The 18,718-nt window shown below is 43.6% G+C and overlaps 1 protein-coding gene across 3 annotated transcripts; it reads left to right on the top strand.

Moving 5' to 3' along the window:
- The first annotated feature begins 597 nt into the window (after positions 1-597).
- CNBP (CCHC-type zinc finger nucleic acid binding protein) lies at positions 598-9,885 on the top strand. Of its 3 annotated transcripts, none has more exons than XM_089523257.1 (5): positions 598-842; positions 7,608-7,727; positions 7,931-8,023; positions 8,167-8,365; positions 8,740-9,885. In XM_089523257.1, exons 2-5 carry the CDS (start codon positions 7,625-7,627, stop codon positions 8,855-8,857), a joined length of 513 nt encoding a protein of 170 aa, XP_089379383.1. In that variant the 5' UTR covers positions 598-842; positions 7,608-7,624; the 3' UTR covers positions 8,858-9,885. The 3 variants fall into 3 exon arrangements, with proteins under 3 accessions (XP_089379383.1, XP_089379367.1, XP_089379375.1); XM_089523241.1 differs by having other exon boundaries at positions 8,164-8,365; XM_089523249.1 differs by lacking the exon at positions 598-842 and adding an exon at positions 1,197-1,442 and having other exon boundaries at positions 8,164-8,365.
- The last annotated feature ends 8,833 nt before the right edge of the window (positions 9,886-18,718 follow it).

Genomic DNA, 18,718 nt, shown 5'->3' with positions numbered 1-18,718 from the left:
ACGTAGCCAGGATTTTAGGAAGGGGGGTCCAGACTAAGTGTCACCATTATAACGGGGCTTGGGTGCGGCAGCACACAGCATTCATTTTTCTAATGGCAGGGGGAGTCCGGACCCCAAGATCCCCCTTGGCTACGTCCCTGGCCTAGACACTATACTTTTATCAATGCAGCCTAGAATGGCCTGGGCCTTGCTGTGTGTGTGCTTAAGCAACTGCGTGGTGGTGCTTTATGAACAACACGTCTTTCTTTTTAAATGCCACCCGTGGCCGCCTCACAGGGAAGGAAGGAAGGAGGGAAGGGAAGGGCGGCGAAAGCGCCTCCTCCGTCCTGAGGCGAGCGACCTCGGGTCTCGTGACTGGGCGCGCGCGGGCGGGAAAAAAAACGCAACGGTCGGGCCTCGCGCCCTCATTATTATTCCCCCTCCCTTCCCTTCCCTTCCCTCTCAGAGCAGAAAAAGCAGCGGCTAGGCGGACTCCTCCTCCTCCCCCTTTTCCACGGCCCTCATTGGCTCCTTTTCCTCCTCCCAATGTCGACGTCATCGGGCCACGCGGAAGCAGCCGAGCCTTCCATTGGACGCAGGCGCTCGGGAATAGAGAGCCGTGCGCAGATCGTCAGGGAGGGTGCGTGCGTGGAAGGGTCGTGTGCAAACCGCGTGTGGCGCAGCCAGCAGGGACTCCTGGTCGCGAACGGAAGGGAGAAGGGGAAAGAAGAAAAGGGAGAGGAGCAGAGGGAGAGAGAGAGAGAGAGGAGGGGGCTTAAAGGAAGGGGAAAGGGGTCCGTCGCGGCTGGCGCGCGCGCACTGAGGGCCCCGTCTCGAGGCGGCGTCAGAGCCCCGGATTGAAGGTAAGCGGGGTCTGAGGGCCCACTGCGCGGGAAGCTGAGTGACGTCGAGGCGGCCGTTAACGGAGGGAGGGAGGGGTCCTTTCAAAGCAGACGGACGCAGCCATGGCGCCGTCCTGCCAGGGAGGCGGGCTCTGCGGCCAGAGGCCTCTTCCCCGGAAGGCCTCCTTCCCCCTCGAGGTTGGCGGCGGGGAGGCGCCTCCTTCCGCCCATTTCGCGAAGGGGAAGCGGGCTGCCTCGCCCGCCACGTGCTCCGGCCTTTGTAATTGCCAGCCCCGCCGCCGCCGCCACCGCCCTTTCCCTCCCGCCACGCCGACCATTAGGCCCGAGAGGCCGCCGCCTCCTCCTCCTCCTCCTCCTCCTCCTTCCGGGCCCAGGATCCGGTTCCGCCGAGGCGGATGGCTCCGCAGCGCTATTCGGCCTCAAAGGCGTAGGCCCGAGAGCCAAGAAGACAAGTGTCTTTGCGGATCGAGGCGGCCGACAATACTAAAGCACGCCTTGAAAGCCAATCCGACGGTTATCGTCATCGTTGCAGCCCGACTAGGCCCCAGAGCGCACCGCGGAGATCGCCCCTTGGAGGCCGCTTCAGCTGCCCCCTTCTCGGTGAGCCCGGCCTGGCTTAGGTTCCCTTGACTTCACTCTCGGATAGCGAACACGCTGCAGGAATCATTCGCTTCGGGCCCGCTGTGACCGCCCTGGCCCTGCGCTAGGGAACCCTGGGAAGGGCCGTTCGTCGTGGCCCCGGAGCTACGGTTCCCAGCATCCCCCAGCACTCAGCCAGGGCAGTTGGAGCCCTCTCAGACTGGGTTATTTCTGCAGTGTGTCCTGGACTGTGACTCTGGAGACCAGGGTTCGGGTTCCGGCTCCGCCATAAAGCCCACCTGGGCCAGGCACACTCTCTCAGCCTCAGAGGAGGGCAAAAGTCTTACCAAGAAAGCCACACCATAAGCTTCACCGCAGGGTCGCCATAAGCTGAAGATGACTGGAAGGCACACAACAACAACAACAGGCTAAGGAATGCTTGGAATGAGCAAGTTAGGATCTGCTGCGTAAGCAGTAGAAGAGAGGTGGGATAATGGGCCGGAGCGGCCTTGCTTGGAGCCCCTGGTTGGTTGCCTGTAGTCTCATAGTTTGGAAAGCATTAATGGCACACACCCAGCATTGGTTAAATCGGAACTGGAGACAAAATGTCTTCTGGGCTCTTGGCTGAAAAGGTGTTGGGCTGTTTTGCCCAAAACAGATGTGTTTATCTATTGGTGGGTAAAAGTTGGTTCTCTGAAAGTAAGATAACGAATGGCATACACATGTCTTGTTCAGTTTTGTGTTGGTTCAGGATGGACTTTCCAAAAAAGCATACAAAATGTTTGTAGTTTTGCAACAGATACGCAGTCCTTTCAGAGTACGTTAAAAGTGAGCAACACGTGAAACTCATGCATTATAGCTGGCAGGTAGCAGAACCTTAGTGTCTAGGAAGTACTGGGGGGGGGGAAACAGTGTAGGAAGGGCTCTGATTAGTCTTTGGATTAAGGAGAAAGGAAAAGTTGAATGTAAAAGGCTTCCCAACAACTTTGGCAGATCAGCTCTGACTAAAGCAGAATTTATTTCGCCCAGTTGTGGTTATTGTGAATCCTCACAGCCTTCCCTTCCCAGATGTCCTTGTAAGTTTTGGTAGACATCTTGCACTTCCTAGGCAGACTTCTGTGCCCCTTCTTGCATCAGATCTACAGCTCTCCTGATGGCAGTAACATAGCAGCAGGTACTGTCAGACGGTACGCAAATTCAGTGTTTTTATTCAGGCATCATCAAGAATCAGTGTTATGCACATTTTGTGTACATAACTGTTGCCTAAGCAAAACACCTGCTGTCTCTTTGCTACTTACTGCTCAGAGGAGAACTGTTAGGGAACGTGGGTGAACAGCTTAGACATTTCAGAACTTATTCTCTCCACAAAGATTTTGCTTTCACCTTTTAATTGTAGTTTTTAATTTACAGACTTGTTAACAATTTGTGTGACATAGACTGCAATGCATGTAGAAAAAATATTGCTACATACTGAAAGTGTGTTATTCATTGGAGAAGTTCCCGGTTGTGCATTCAGTTGTAAAACAGTACTTCTGTGGGCTATATGGAGAGTATAAGCCTTCACATACCCATGCCAGTATACTTCTGAGGTACAGTACAGTATTTCACTGTATCCTCATGCATTTGGGAAACGGAGACCAAGAGGGTACAGACACAGTTGCCTTGAGGGCAGTCCTCTCAGTCCCTTCATCTACCTTCATTACAGTATAGAGACACTCTTGAGTTGTCTCCACAGCTGAAATGTTAAAATTGATTCCTAACTCCCCTTCCCCCATGCCCTCTCTGTGTGCCAAGGGACTTAGAAAAGAGGCAGCGGTTGTTGGCAGCCTGTTAGAACCTGAAGATACCTAGAAGTGGAGTATAACTTGCAGAGGAAGAAACATTGCTTGCCATTTATATTTTGTGGGTCCCAATGCTTTTTGCTGTGGAGATGATTGTCTGAATCTTATCTGTTCCTTCTGAATCACAAAATTGGCATGGGCAGGAGAGGTGCCAAAGGTCGGGGACTTACTGTTGTGGGGGGTGGGGACATAAAGTAGGATTGTGCACTTAAATAGATTTGAATACCTTTGACGCCATTGCTAGTAAACTAAATTGGTTCCCTTGACCCCCAGCTGTCGTCATTGTTAGCGCCCTCCGCTCTCTGACTGGCAGGTGCTTGGACTTCCAGCTGACAGTGTAAATATTTTCCTAGTGTCTTAACAGCTCTAATTTTGTACAAAGGGGTGAGTGATCAGGGCAAGAGATGATTAGTACTATGTGTAATTATCCAGGAAACACATGCTCAGAGATATTGTAAGCAGCCATCAAGCACAGCTACTCCATGGATGCAATTGCTTCATAACAGTGCTGAATGTGTGAATTTCTAAAGGTTATAGCCATGTTACCATACATTCTTATGGGAAAGTGTGAGGAGAAATAATGGGATTGGACTCTTGCTGAGTGCTTCTCAGAGGAATGGAAGAAACTAGATGAAGAGACATGGGAACCGGAGGCCTGTGGGAAAGAAGAAATGAGGAAGGGGTAGCAATAGCATTTTCATGTCTGTTACGCTTCATAGTGAATTAAGCACTCTCACAGGAATGGAGACAGGTTGGATTGCAAGAGAAAAGTCCTGTTGATATACAAATGGACTTTAAATGTCCTAGACTTTGTTAAACTCCCAATTCCCACGGCCAGAGGAGGAGGAGCCAGCCTGTAAAATTTACCCTTCTCATACCATCGTAACTAAGGACAGAAACAACAAAATGCAGGCATCTTACTAACATCTCCAATTTTCTTCTCCTGATTGATTTCTAATATATTGCCTGATGAAGAAGCCAGTGGAGCTTCTGGCCAATAAAGGTATCACTGTTTGGTGGCTCTTTGTTTGAATTTGCTAAATGGCCAACATAACTATCCCTGCATATAAGTACTATAAGTGGTTTACAATCTGTAAGGCAGTTGTCCCCAACAAGCTTGGTACTCATTTTACCAACCTACAAAAGGATGGAAGGCTGAGTCAACCTGGAGCCCTCTGGGATTGAACTCACAATGTTTTGGCTGTAGTACCTGCATTTAACCACTGTGCCACCAGGGCTCTCTCCATAAGGTAGAGAGGGGTGAGGAATGTGTGGCTCTTCAGATAGTGCCTCTCCCATGCTGGCTAGGGCTGATGGGAGTTACAGTTGAACAACACCCAAAAGACTACATGTTTCCTCATCTCTCAAGTAGAGAGATAGGAGCCTAATAATGGTATTGGAGGAGATAGGGGCCAAGGAAAAGGAAGGTGTAGTGGAGCTAGTAGAGCAGGGAAGGGAAGCTTCTTCAGAGCCTTGATGAATCTTGATGATCCTGTTTCCATGCACATTCCTGCAGCCAGATGCAGAAGATCTGAACCCCTGAGTTCTAGCAAGAATGCACCATGGCAAGGCGTGAACCCATTTTTTGCAACGTATATGTATCTGAGTTACTTAAACCATTTGGACTTCACACCTTGTCTCTTGTCAGCTCATCAGTAGTAGCAGTAGTAAGTCTTTGGCTGGAAGAATTGAGAGGTCTGAAAATGCATGTGCCTTGTTCTTAGTACAAGTACATAAGCAAAGGCATAAAGCTTACTTTTGAGTAATTCCTGGGAGAACATACACAGCTGGATTCATCAACCATTTTGTAGAATTGAAAGTATGTAAGTCAGAGTGTTATACTTTTTCTGTGGAAATTTCAGGTTTTCTGTTATTAGACAAACTATATGCAGATTTGCTCTTCCAAAACAGCTTTAGAGAGAGAATCCTTTCTGCTAGAATTTGTTAAGAGTTCCACTGGTTACAGACTTAGTAGTTCACCACTTATACATGTGAAAACCTGAATCAGAATATTTTTGACATATATGGGTGATGTAACTCATTGGTCCATCTGTCCTTGAGATATGTGTCAGACTTCTGATCTCTTTTGATCCACAAATAAAACTACACAAGACAGTAGTAGACCTAGATTTAAACAATTATATACACACACACACTCTCTCTAATATATATGGAGAGAGAGAGAGAGTATGATATCAGACATTTGCAGCAAAAGATGTACAGTACATAGGTGATGGGAGGTGCCCTAGGAAGAAAGAATCACCTGGAGGGGCAGACTGCTGGGAGTAAATTACATGCATAGATAGTATTTAGGATCTCACACCTTTAGGTTTTTTTTTCTCTAAGTAGGTGCCCATCTCTATATATGATTGATTGCTTGATTTCATGTTTGCCACTGTCTCATCTAGTTTGAACCAGGGTTGTTAGATGCATTAAATAGTCAGCTCTTATTTTTTCCTGTCTACTTTGGACTCAAATAAACATGTAGAGTTCACCTGATCTAGCTAAATCTGCAGCCACAAGAGTTTTTTCTAAAAGCAGGTTTAAGCAAGTATTAAAGTTGGTAGCATTATTTTTGAAGCATAGTCATGGAAACTTAGTACTTTAGTTTAATTGTTGATCCTTTATTGGCACAGAATGGGATAGAATTTGATCACATTCTAGGTGAGCCTTCCCTAGAAATGTATGCAATATCAGTTGAGATGTGTGCTTTTCAACATTGATTCTTTTTATGCTTTATCTTCTGACCTGGTGGGTAACCAGTTCTTAACAGAGCAGATAATTTGATGTGTGTTAAGACTGAACAGTTTTATTTGTCCTTTACTTATGTTAGAATGAATTGCTTTGATGTAAACATCTAGACACTTAGGCATTGTAGTGCATGTGAACTTATTCTCAGTACAAATGCATGGGCAATGGCAGATAAATGGACATATCTTGAGTTCATAACAAAAATTCTTAACAAAGGTGGGTTTGAGGATAATTGTCATAATATTAATCATAAGGCATTTGTGCAGATGGCTTGATGCCATCACCTTACCCCAAATTAGCTTGGATACAGAATTCTAGGGATTGGAAGGCGGCTGATTGTGGGTTGATTGTGCCCAGTAGGTTGTGAGATACCTCTTACCTAGTGTATATCTGTGGAGATTTCACCTAGGACTTAGAGCTGCACATGCTGTTCAGTAAGCCTGAGATGCATTTTGGGGTCCTTCTGGGTTCCTTGGATGGTAATTTATGAATTAAAGTATCACAAATACTCTAGTGAGACATGGCAGGATTAGTGTAGTCAGTCTAATATCTAACTGACCATGCAGTTAATCTACTCTGGCGTAAGTACTGCAAAGGCACCAGATCCTATCTGATCTTGCAAGCTAAACAGGGTCAGCTCTGATTAGTACTTGGATGGGAGACAACCAACAAATGCCAGGTGCTGTAGGCTATATTTCCAAGGAAGAAACTGGGCCACCTCTGAGTATTCCTTGCCTAAGAAAACCCTATGATATTAATGGGATCCCCATAGGTCAACAGGTGACTTGAGGGCACATAATACAAATGTGAAAATGGATCACTGCCATTCAGATTGCTCTGACTCTTACAATCCCACTAGTTGTTCATGTTGTGTCTGTGAATGTGAAGATTCTGAAAATCTAATGAAGGGATATGTAACTTCCTTTGGTTGGAAGTGGGTATATGTTGGCCATGCTGCAACCATTTGGGAAGCAATGGTTACAGTGGAGGAGGTGCTGCAGTGTCCTTCCTGATCATAGAACTGAGATTACTGGGGAGAAGGCATCACAGGATTTCAGCCCTTTTGCAGGAGGAGCAATGATGGGAGAGGATAGTTGGCTGGAGGTGCTAAGTTAAAATGGAGACACTTGCAATGCTGGGGTGAGGGATAAAAGGGAGAAGTGGTGGCTCTTTTACTGCCTTTTAGCAGTTGTGCTATTTGCTGTATCAGTGGCCACTTTAGAATTGAAGCCTGCAGTAATGGCAAATTAGTTGCCAGTTCTAAGGGAGGACTGGTGTGGGTGTGAGAACAGCTTTGTGTGCTCTCCACTTTTGGTTTAACAGCTCCGGATGCTGCTTGATGGCCATTCATTCCTATTTGACCACTTGCGATTACTGCATACCTTGTATAGATGTGCCATAGCTCATAGCTGAATTTTTGATAATTACTCTCATAATGTGAAATTTAAAGCAAAGTCAGCCCTAGTTACCAAAACAGAAATCCAATACTCTTTTGCTAAGAATGCTATTAACAGACTGACGCTACCTAATTTGTAAGCATTTTAACATGAATATAGCTGTATCTGATTTATAACTGTTTTTTTCTCACATCTAGGAAAGCTAACTGCAGCTATGAGCAGTAACGAGTGCTTCAAGTGTGGGCGTACTGGCCATTGGGCTCGGGAGTGTCCTACTGGAATGGGCCGTGGTCGTGGAATGCGAAGCCGTGGCAGAGGTAGCGTCTCCCCATCTCCCGCTCCAATAATTTTTCTGTTATAGTTTGTAATGTTGTACTTCCCTTTAATTCTCTTTCCTGTGTACAGCATTAATGAATGGGCAAAAAACTTGTCTGCTATATTATGGTCCCATTTGATGGTTTAATGTGATATGTGTTTTATCTCTACTGAATTGCTTAAATAGCTATGCCTTTCTCAACAGGCTTCCAGTTTATGTCTTCATCACTTCCAGACATCTGTTACCGCTGTGGTGAATCTGGTCATCTTGCCAAGGATTGTGATCTTCAGGAGGATGGTAAATATTAATAAATTTTGGAAACATAGATGAGAATGGGTTAGTTAATACTGATTTGTGAAATACCCCTATGTTAAATAGACGTTCTGGAATGCTATCAAGGTTTTATAGTCTTGTTTGTTTCCTTTTTCTTATTGTGGAAGCCTGCTATAACTGCGGTAGAGGTGGCCATATTGCTAAGGACTGCAAGGAGCCCAGGAGGGAGAGAGAGCAGTGCTGCTACAACTGTGGTAAACCTGGCCACTTGGCTCGTGACTGTGACCATGCAGATGAGCAAAAGTGCTATTCGTGTGGGGAGTTTGGACACATTCAGAAGGACTGCACCAAAGTGAAATGCTATAGGTAAAAGCTTGTCTTAATGCATACAGCCATTAGTTCCATTGTGTTAATATTTTGGTTTTACACAAGTTCCTATAATCTTACAGTGAGTTATTGTATTTCTGTCAATGCTTTTAAACTATTTTTTAAATTATTTTGAGTTTATCAGACCATTTTTAGTAATCTTGTGCCTTTTCCAGTTGTTAATATTTCATACTTCTTATGTTGTACTCTAGGTTTCAATATGTTTATTAGCTGCAAGCACAGGACAAGTTTATTTTGCGACTGACAGTTATCTAAAAGCCACAGTATATGGAAGCCTTATCTGCAAAATCTCAAATACTCATTATTTCCATACTTTCCAAGTAGGAATAAAATTCTGTTTTGTCTGATTTCAGGTGTGGTGAAACCGGCCACGTAGCCATCAACTGCAGCAAGACTAGCGAAGTCAACTGCTATCGTTGTGGCGAGTCAGGACACCTTGCACGGGAATGCACAATTGAGGCTACAGCTTAACTGTTATCCTTTGTCGCCCCTCCTTTTTCTGATTGATGGTTGTATTATTTTTCTCTGAATCCTCTTCACTGGCCAAAGGTTGGCAGATAGAGGCTACTCCCAGGCCAGTGAGCTTTACTTGCCGTGTAAAAGGAGGAAAGGGGTGGAGAAATCGACTTTCTGCATTTAACTACAAAAAATGTTTATGTTTAGTTTGGTAGAGGTGTTATGTATAATGCTTTGTTAAAGAACCCCCTTTCCGTGCCACTGGTGAACAGGGATGGATGAGTGGAAAGAGTTAAGCCAGACCAGCAAAGCCTCCCTAGGTTCCATGGAAGTGATCGTTTGCAGGAGGAAAACAAACTGGAAGTGTCTGAAACTTCCACAGTAACTAATTTTATTACAATAATGGCCTTGGAATGCCTGACCTCAGTAACAGTTATAACACCGAGTATCTGTATCAGGCCTTACCTAGAGCATATAGCTAAGTGGAATGAACAAAACAATGCACATGCCTGTTAATGGCCATGAGAGTGAGGGAGAAATCGAGAATTGAAGTAACAGTAATACAATAAATGAATGTCTAATAAGAGATAACAAGGTAATGGGAAACATTAAATATTTCAAACTAAATCAAACCCAGAACATCAATGCTTAGAGCATACACAATTTGGAGCTATTCAGGACTTGCAAAGAAATGCATTTTCACAGAAATCAAGATGTTATTTTTGTATACTATATCACTTAGACAACTGTTGAGTTTCATTTGCTTGTAATCAATTTTTAAAGTCAGATGGTAAAAGCAATTGAAGTCCTAGAATATAGAAATGTAATTTTAAACTATCAATAAAGCTGGAGGAGGAAGGGGAGTTTGGCTGAAGTTCTTTGTTTGGGGTTTATTTTTCAAGTACATAATGCAAAACAACCTAGTAGGCAAATATGGAAGAATAAAAGCTGAACATTGATTATTGTACCACAAATGTATTATACGAAGTTAATTCCTGTATCATTTAAACTGTAGAATTGTCAAATACATCACTTCAGCAGCAGTATTTGTATTCATTTCTCTCTGCATAGACTTAACAACTGCAGGATTATAGTTAAGGAAGCTTTTTGACTTCCTAAGACACCGCCAAATAAGATGTAGGGTAGAATTTTAAGAATGACTACATGAATGGCTAAGATAAAATCTTGTAGTCTTCTACATTGTGGCTTCAGAAAAAATAATGGAGATAAGGAAAATGGGTGGGGTGGGACCGTGTGGAGAAGGACCATTCTTTCAAATAATCACAGGGACCCAACAAGGGAGAAGCAATTAGATAACCTCATTGAGGATTCCCTCCTCTTGATAGTATTAAAACACAAGAACTACTTAGAATTTTTCAGTGCCCCAGCGGGAGGGATTACCACTTGTGTGAATGCTGCAGTAAAAAGGTATTGAAGGGCTCTAAGATGAAAGGAAGGGAGCTTAATAGATGTGTCAGCGTGGAGGATAGCCTTACTCCTTACGCTAAGAGTTTTCTAGTGGAAGGTAGATGGGACATGGTGAAGTCATCAAGCAAGTGCTTACAGTGTATTCCAGAGTGCTAGAAGCATAGTGGAGGTAGAGGGAAGTATAAGTGCCATGCTGGATAAGGCCTGAACCCTGTTGGAGTTCACTGTTCTACTTGTATAGTGGCCAACCAGCTACTGTGAGAATGCAAAGGCAAGTTTACAGTTTAAGGAAACAAAATGATTCGGGTAAGTTTAAACTAGATGACGAAAAACATTGAAGTATACACACTCAACTATAAGTCAACTTCATGTTGAATTGAGGGGAGGTTTCGAGGCAACTTAGGGACTTGTAACAAGGATGTAAAGAATGAAGCAAAGCAAAACGATGCCAACGGACTCACAAAAATACTGGCAGGTCTAACAGTTCTTTATCATAGATTTAGATAGATGAGGAGCAAACTATGTTAAATCATGGCTGTACAATATGTGGAGACAACCAGGTGCAAGCAGGGTTAAGAAAATGCACACATCAAAAAGCATGAAAAGGCAAGGCAAAGAAAATGGGGATTATATTAACAGTGATTATAACAATTAATGTGTTAACTTTGCCTGATTTTAACCCATAACAGATGACAAACACATAAATGCCTGATGTGTAGTCAAAGGCTTTCAGAGCCAGCAGCCAGTCATTGCTACTGGCGAAACGTCAGGAATAAACTCTTCTAGAACATGGCCTCATAGCCCGAAAAACCCACAAAAAACTACAGAAATGACTTATTCAAATCCTTTAAAGCCCAGTTCCTCTCGGTGCTTTTTTGAGAAGCACTGAAGAGCTGGAACTGTTTGGAGTTCTCTTGTTCATGGATCACCATAAGTCAATGTCAACTTGCCTGTCTAACAACAAATTGCACAGAAATGTTTGTATCCTGTTTATGTCTTTCAGATATGTACTGGAAACTTTGCGTGATTTGGGAATAGTTCAGCTGTTAGCTCTAGCCAGCTACTCGTAGCACAAAACAGTATATTGCGCCCTAGGTATCCAGTGGGATTTAGTTCCAGGACTATCTGTGTATACTAAAATCTATGGATGTTCAAGTACTATAGTAGATAGTAAAATGATGACCCTTACATAAAATGGAAAATATAAGTTTACTTTTGTGTGTGTGTGTGTGTGTGTGTGTGTAGAATTTTTTCAAGCTGTGGATGCTTTAATCTATGGACACGGAGGACGGACTGTACAAGAAAAAATTGCCAATATTGGGGTGGGGGGGGGGACCAAAATTATCAAGGTTCTGGAGTAGGTTCCTCAAAGAAAAATTTAGGGGCAAGGTATATGTATAAATGAATATACTGGATGAAGGAAGTAAAGTACGAATTTCTCTTCCTCTCAAATACCAGTGACTGACATTATACAATGCTTAACAGAGGAAGATTCAGAGCAAATGAATTACTCATTCACACATCAGTTTATCCAAGGAATTTGCTAAAATAATTGTAGCTAATCTGCTTAACTTTAAAGGAGAGCTTGACAAATTTGCCAAGGATAAAACTAGCAATGGCTATTTGTCATTATAGCTATATACTACATCCAGCACTGTAATTTTCCAGTGTGAATGCTTCCTTGCAGGGACGTAGAAGGATACAATTTCATTCTTGTCCTGCTTTGACTTTCTCACAGTAGCTGGTAGTATGGTATCATCTGCATATGTTAAATTGTTGCTTTTCCTTCCTTCAATTTTCACACCAGTTATCTCCAAGTCATCCTGCTGTATGCATGGTATGTTCAGTGTACAAATTTTAAAAATAGGGTGATAAAATGCAGCTTTACATGACACCCCCCCCCATGTTTCTCCTTATCCTGTCATAATAGTAACCTCTTGTCCTGAGTACAGTACATCAAGACAAATGTTTTGATACACCCATTTCTTTAAATATGGTAGATTTTCATGATCAATCAAACAGTTTGCTGTAATTAGATAGCACAGGCTGATTCTTACAAATTATTTGATGTGCGCTATTATCCATGTTTGCAATATAATCCATGGTGCCTCTTCCTTTCCTGAACCCAGTTTAGACAGTTGACATTCCTCATTCTATATATGGTAAAAGTCTTTGCTGTAGAATTTGAGCATTGCTTTGCTGGCATAGGAGATTAATGCAGTGTCTGAGATTACTGCAATCCCTGTGTCCCCCTTCTTGGGGGTTAGAATGTACATTTGTTTAGGGGCCATTATTTGTTTTCCAAAATTATTGACAGACTACTCTAGAGCTAGAGTAGACACTGGGGCAGAACAGACGGGTTTGATACCCTGCTGTCCACACTGGCCACTCCCAATGTAGTCTAAATACATACAGCTCGACCACATGGTGTCACATCAAGTTCTGACGTTGGGTAATTTGTCGCCTGGGCAGTATCTCAAGCACACTGCCTGTGACCGCTTGCTGCCTATTTGTCCTCCCATTGGATGGCTGCCCCTTTAGCCACACAGTCGCACCTGCAATCCTCCACCAGGACAGGGCATTGGAGCATCAGTGTACCCAGCAAAACACTGGCAAAGCACAATTGTGGAGACCCCCCCCCATGCTCATTTGTCCCCATGCCTCCTCTTGGACTGTTTGGTTTTTGTGTGTTGTACTTGTATCCATTGGAGGTGTCACACTTTCCCTTTTTTTAATTGCTGCCCCAACTGCTTAGGTATGCTGGCTCTGTCCTTTTTAAATGGGCACCTGCAGCGGGGCATTTATATGGTGCTTTAGAGTTGGGGTTAGGATACATTGCTCCTTTAGAATTGCTCTGGCATTGGGACGTGTTTATATGCAGGGTGGAAGTTGCACATTTTCCAGGCTAAGACAGAATATCCTGGCTTCTTTTTGCTCCAGTTTTTAACCCCGGAGCACAACCTCAATCTAGTTTCCGCCAATTTTGGAGATGTGCATCATCTAAATGCCCCACCTTCAAAGCGGTTAGAAACCGCTTTATTTGGCCATGTGTTTCACCCTTCAATCTCTAGCTTGAAGCAGCTGTTTTGGTATGCCATCTATTCCCATGTCATTTGCAAAAATTGGAGGTTCATCTTTGATCTAATTTGGAAAAGCGGTATATAAATAAACATTATTATTATTATTATCATCATCTTCAGATGATTCTTCCTTGAATGAATATGTCAATTTCTGCCACTTTTTATTTTTGCTTCTTATCTGTCCTTAACTGCTTGAAGAGTTTCATTTGTCATCCATTGAGGCTTCTATTTTTGACTGCAAATATAGTTGGCCCTCCATATCTGTGGGATCTGCATCTACAGATTCAGCCAACAGTTTGAATATACTTTTTTTAAAAAAAAATCCAAAAGCAAGCCACCATTTTACTGTGCCATTTTATATAATGTGATTTGAGCGTCTGGATTTTGATCTTTACAGGCGATCCTGGAACCAGTACTGAATGTCCACTGTGATACCATTCTGCTTTCTTCCCTGACAATGTCCCTGGGTTCAGTGCAAAGTTCTGGCTGTGGATAAATTAGGCTTAATAGTGCAAATCTGTTTTTCATATTATCTTTAAAATGTTCTTCAGGTTGTCATTTGACATGATGGTTTAGTGTTCCTTAGCTTTATTCTATTTTTTGATACTAATAGTTTGTAGTCTATGCCACAGTCTGCTCCTGATCTTGTTTTTGCAGAGAGAATGGAGCTCCTTTTCTGCTTTCAGTTATGTAGGCAATACAATTCACTCGAGTAAATAATAATAATAATAATAATAATTTCTACCCATCTCTTCAACAAGATCGAGGTGCTTACATAAATAAAATCCATACAATACAATAGAATAAAATCCCCTCCCTCCTTAACCGTCTCCCTTTTTCAGAAGTGGTCGTACTACCGCTTCCTTTAGACAAGATGGAAATTGGCCCTCCCCATAGAGATGCATTAACAATATATCTTGGAGAAGTCCTAAGTGCATCTCCTCCTTGGATGACCAGCCATGAAGGGCAAGGGTCAAGAGGGCGAGTTGTCTTCTTCACACTTCCAAGGAGCTTGTCCATGTCTTCAGTACTATTTGCGATCTGTATTGGCATACACTACTAGAGAATGTCATCAAAGTTTCCAGCAAGGGTCCTGCCTGATTTTAATTAGGTATATGATACTGAGGGATGAAACCTGTAATTTAGAATGGATGATAACAAAATCAGAAACAGATTTTAATTCTTGCCTCCAGAGTGAAGATACATGGATATGCAACATAGTACTTGGAAAGCGAAGGAAATATGAACCATCTGCCACTCAGCGCTCCCACTTTCATCTTGTGTTGCAATAAAATCTAACCTGTAACAGCTTCCACACAGGATAATATGATAATTGCTGGGTGTATGCATAGCTATGAGTCTGCAGACTCTAGCTTAGGCATTTGTTTAATAGGGTGACTCTGAAATTCAGTGCATTCTAGATAAACTTGTACCAAAAATAGGAAAGTCAAGATCTGTGTAGCCATTATTAAGGGCCAAGTGGCAAGGGGAGGGGGGTTTAAGATGTAAGCCCTGTTGCCCATCAACGTTGCTTCAACTCTTCATTTTACAGATTTGGTGTATGTACCTGTAAGTAAAAAAAGAGCTTATGGAGATCTTTTACTAGTAAAAATGCAGTTAAGTAGTCTGCCAAGCAAGTGACCTTCTAATACTTGTTCCCTACATGATAAAAATGAAATCCTGGGACTTGTAGCTTATGTTGACAGGAGCTTCGTTATCAGAGGCTTTGCTAATGGAGGTGTGCCTGTACAGTCATCTTTTCCGATTTGCGGGGGATCCGTTCCAGACCCACCCACCCCCTGCAAATTGGGAAAGTCGCCAATATTGGAGCCCCATTGATTACAATGGGGGCATGCTCTCAGGTGCACATACCATGTTCCTCCTGGTGTGTTGTTTGCGGAAAGACGAGATGCAAACAGCAAGACTGAATCGGAAAGGATGACTGTATTGCTGTTAATGAAGACTGAATTTCTAAGAAAACACAGTTCTTGCCTCATTAGAAAAGCAATGGAAAGCTTTGACTTAGCTCTTTTGGTGAATTTAATGAAACAGGCAGGCACATCTCCTAGGAGAGAGTATGCCTAGAGGCACCAAATCTTGTCTGATCTTGGAAGCTCAACAGGTTCAGCCCTGGTTAGTACTTGGATGGGAGAACATCAACAACTTAATTCATGGCAAAATTGGGAGACATTTGCAAGCACCCGCCCCTTTTCTGAGGGAAAGAAGGCTCCCGTTTCATGCAAAAGCAGCCTTTCCATTTGGAGTCCACTTATTGTGGAGTGGGAAATAGTTTTCCTTTCCAGTGTGTTTGGGGTAGTTTATGTTAAGATAGATAGCAAACATATTAGAAGTGTCCCTATGCAAAAAAGCTGCAAAATTTCAGGACAGGAGCAGGGACCAGAGATTTATGATGCTGAAAATCCAGTTATAAGACTTTTAAATCATGATGGAATCCAAAGAGCCACCCTTTTATGATCCCATCTTTGCCTTGCCCCACCTCATCTGTATTGTCATTCAACCTGTCATGCCCTGCCTGTGGTTCTACACAGCAATACCAGTCCTGCAAGAGAGGAATTAGCAGATTTTATGTTGGTTTTGTTATATGTAGTAGCTATACAGTGCTGATGGAGGTTTACAGTATGTCTTCCATAGTAACATTTTATTCACAATGCAGCAAGATGGAGTGAATCCTGCAGGGATACCACTGAGATTATAATAATTTCAGGAAATAACCAAGTCAACTGAGTTATGACTTAAAATAGAAACTGGCCAGTGAGAGTGGGCAGATTAATTTTTTAAAAACAAGTATATCTGAAATTGGAATTTTAGCATTCCTGTTTCCTCACAATTAACTTAGTAATTTATTAGAAGAGTCACAGTGCTCAGAAACAGGGTTTTAAAAATTCATTTTACTTCTCTTTAAAGCTAAGGAGGATGGGAATAACTGCATCCTTTTAAACTTTATTATATTACAGCTTTGGGCGTAGTATATAACATATATAAGTGCCACTGTGAAATTAATATTGTCCTTTCAAAGCATATGCAATTGAGTTAGATATTCTAGTTTACTAATGATTATTATATTAATCGCCTCCCCCTTTAACTTTCTTATCTCTGGACAGGAGCTTTGTAAAATCTGAAGCATTAGAAAGAACGTAGACATGCTAGATTTCTTTTTAAATAAATCTCCTGTATTTCTTTTTCCTTAGTGAGCTTTGTTTGAGAACATCAAGGAAACACTTTTCTATTCTTTGGCTCAGTCATAAAATGGGCAAGAAAGTAGAATGACTTGGAAGGGCAGCTATCTAACATCCCCAAGCGTAAAGATAATGAATGCAAAACATTAATTTGTGCCACCATATTTCTGATTCCGGTGTATCTGAAAGTTGGACAGTGAAGAAAGCTGCCATACAGAAATGCGTTTGAAGAGTGTTCTACGGACACCAGGGACTAACAAAATGACTGATACACGAGTCTTAGAGAAAATCAAGCCTGAACTCTCCCTAGAAACCCAAACGACCAAGCAGGCTGTTGTACTTTGCCCATACCATAAAGTCCCATGGCTCATTGCTTGGTAAAGTGGGGGGCTGTAGTCCAAGAGGAAGACCGCATTACAGTGGATAGACTCAGTTCTTGGTCTGCAAGGCGTGAGCAGGGCTGTTGATAACAGGGTGGTTCCGGGTTCTCTCATTCTCTCATAGGGTCACCGTAAGTCAAGGCCTACTTTACAGCAATTCATGAAACTTCAGTTTGAGAAACCCATGTGTCTCAGATTGAGAAAAATATTAGCAAGCCCCCCTCCTCCACTGCCTCATATATACTGGCCTTTACGGCTCCATTGATAGCTCCCCTGTTTTTTGTCTGTCTTATTAGTGAGAACGTGCTTTTTACTGCTTTATACTGATGTGGAAAGTGAATGATGGAGGAAAAGATGGGGCAGGACTACAGGGCCTGCTTCCTGAACAGTATGACTTGCTGATAGGGTGAGTCAGTATAGTGTTGGGAATGATGGATGTTGGCTGATGTAAATGGGTTCCAGAGGGCAGAGGTGGCATTGCTGGAGCAGTGGCTGCTGCTGAGTCCCTCAGAGAACAGCTATGAAGCGTGAGGCCAAGGGGAGGCTTAGTATGGGATGGGAAATCCAATGGCTCAGAGCCCATGTTTCCTGGGCGTTTTGCAGGCTGCCAGCTGCCTGACTGCTGTTCCTGGGGGAAATAGCATCCCCTGGGTGGGTCTGGCTTGGCCGGCTCTTAGGCTGCACAGGCTGGCAGTAAGCTCCGCTCCGGGCCCACAACAAACTCCCAGAATTCCATAGCCTTGAGCCACGTGGTCTCAAAATGGGCTGTTTCTCCCGCCAGAAGGAAGAGGAGGCGATGGGGAGCCGGAAGTGTTTATAAAAAACAATGCGGACCGCAGCCCTTTGAAGCCATTCGCTTCCGGGTTCAGCTTCATCTAAGGAAGTGCTTCCGGTTCGGCGGAGGGGGATCATATACAGCGGCGTGTCCCGCGGCGGTTTTTTTAGCCGCCATGGTAAGTTTGGTTCCACCGCAGAGAGAGAGAGAGAGAGAGAGTGAGGAGGCTGGACTACAACTCCCATCATCCTCTCCGCTCCCTTGGGCCTTCGTCCGTCCCTAGTTGATTCCGGATGCCTCGCTGTAGAAATGAACGCGGTTTCATCCCGCTTTGACGACTGTGGTCTCCGTCCCGCAGGACCCTGGGATTTGTAGTTTTGCCAGTTATCTGCATCGCTCTTCGGCAGAGCCAGCGAAAGGCCTCGTAAAGCCCTGGACCGAAACACACGGCGGAAAGAACCCAGTTCGAGACCGCTTTAACAGCCCTGGCTCAATGCTAGGGGATTTTGGGGACTGTAGTGTTTTGTGAGACACTGAGCCTTCTCTGTCAGAGATCTATGGTGCCCTAATAAACTACAGTTCCCAGAATTCCCTAGCACTGAGCCAGGGCAGTTAAGGCGGTCTCAAACTGGGCTATTTATGCAGTGTGTTTTGGACCCAAGAACCCCAGGATTCCATAAGGATGGAGCCACAGCACTGAAAGTGGTGTCAGACTGCATTATTCCTACAGAGCAAGGTTTGAGACCGCTTTGACTCCCCTAAGTGCTAGGGAATCCTGGGAAATTAGTTTATTGCAGTCCCAGAGCACTCTCTGACAGAGAAGGCTCAATGTCTCACAAACACTACAGTTCCCAGAATTCCCTAGCACTGAGCCAAGGCAGTTAAAGTGGTCTCAAGTTGGGTTATTTCTGCAGTGTGTTTTGGACCTCAGCCTTGGTTGTGGACCACCCTGAATCCCTGCAGCAGACAGCCTCTGGTTCCTGGAGGATCAGATGCATTTGAAACTGGCACAAGAC

Source organism: Sceloporus occidentalis, unplaced genomic scaffold (genome assembly GCF_023333645.1).
Source record: "Sceloporus occidentalis isolate IW3139 unplaced genomic scaffold, rSceOcc1.0.p SCAF_1, whole genome shotgun sequence".
Taxonomy (NCBI): Eukaryota; Metazoa; Chordata; class Lepidosauria; order Squamata; family Phrynosomatidae; genus Sceloporus; species Sceloporus occidentalis.
Note: the sequence above shows the minus strand (reverse complement) of the source record. Positions and strands in the feature narration are given on the sequence as shown.

Coding starts and splice junctions, on each gene's coding strand:
- CNBP (XM_089523241.1), top strand. CDS start 7,625: ATGAGCAGTAACGAGTGCTTCAAGTGTGGGCGTACTGGCCATTGGGCT. Junction 8,024..8,163: donor TTGTGATCTTCAGGAGGATG/GTAAATATTAAT, acceptor TTCTTATTGTGG/AAGCCTGCTATAACTGCGGT. Junction 8,366..8,739: donor ACCAAAGTGAAATGCTATAG/GTAAAAGCTTGT, acceptor GTCTGATTTCAG/GTGTGGTGAAACCGGCCACG.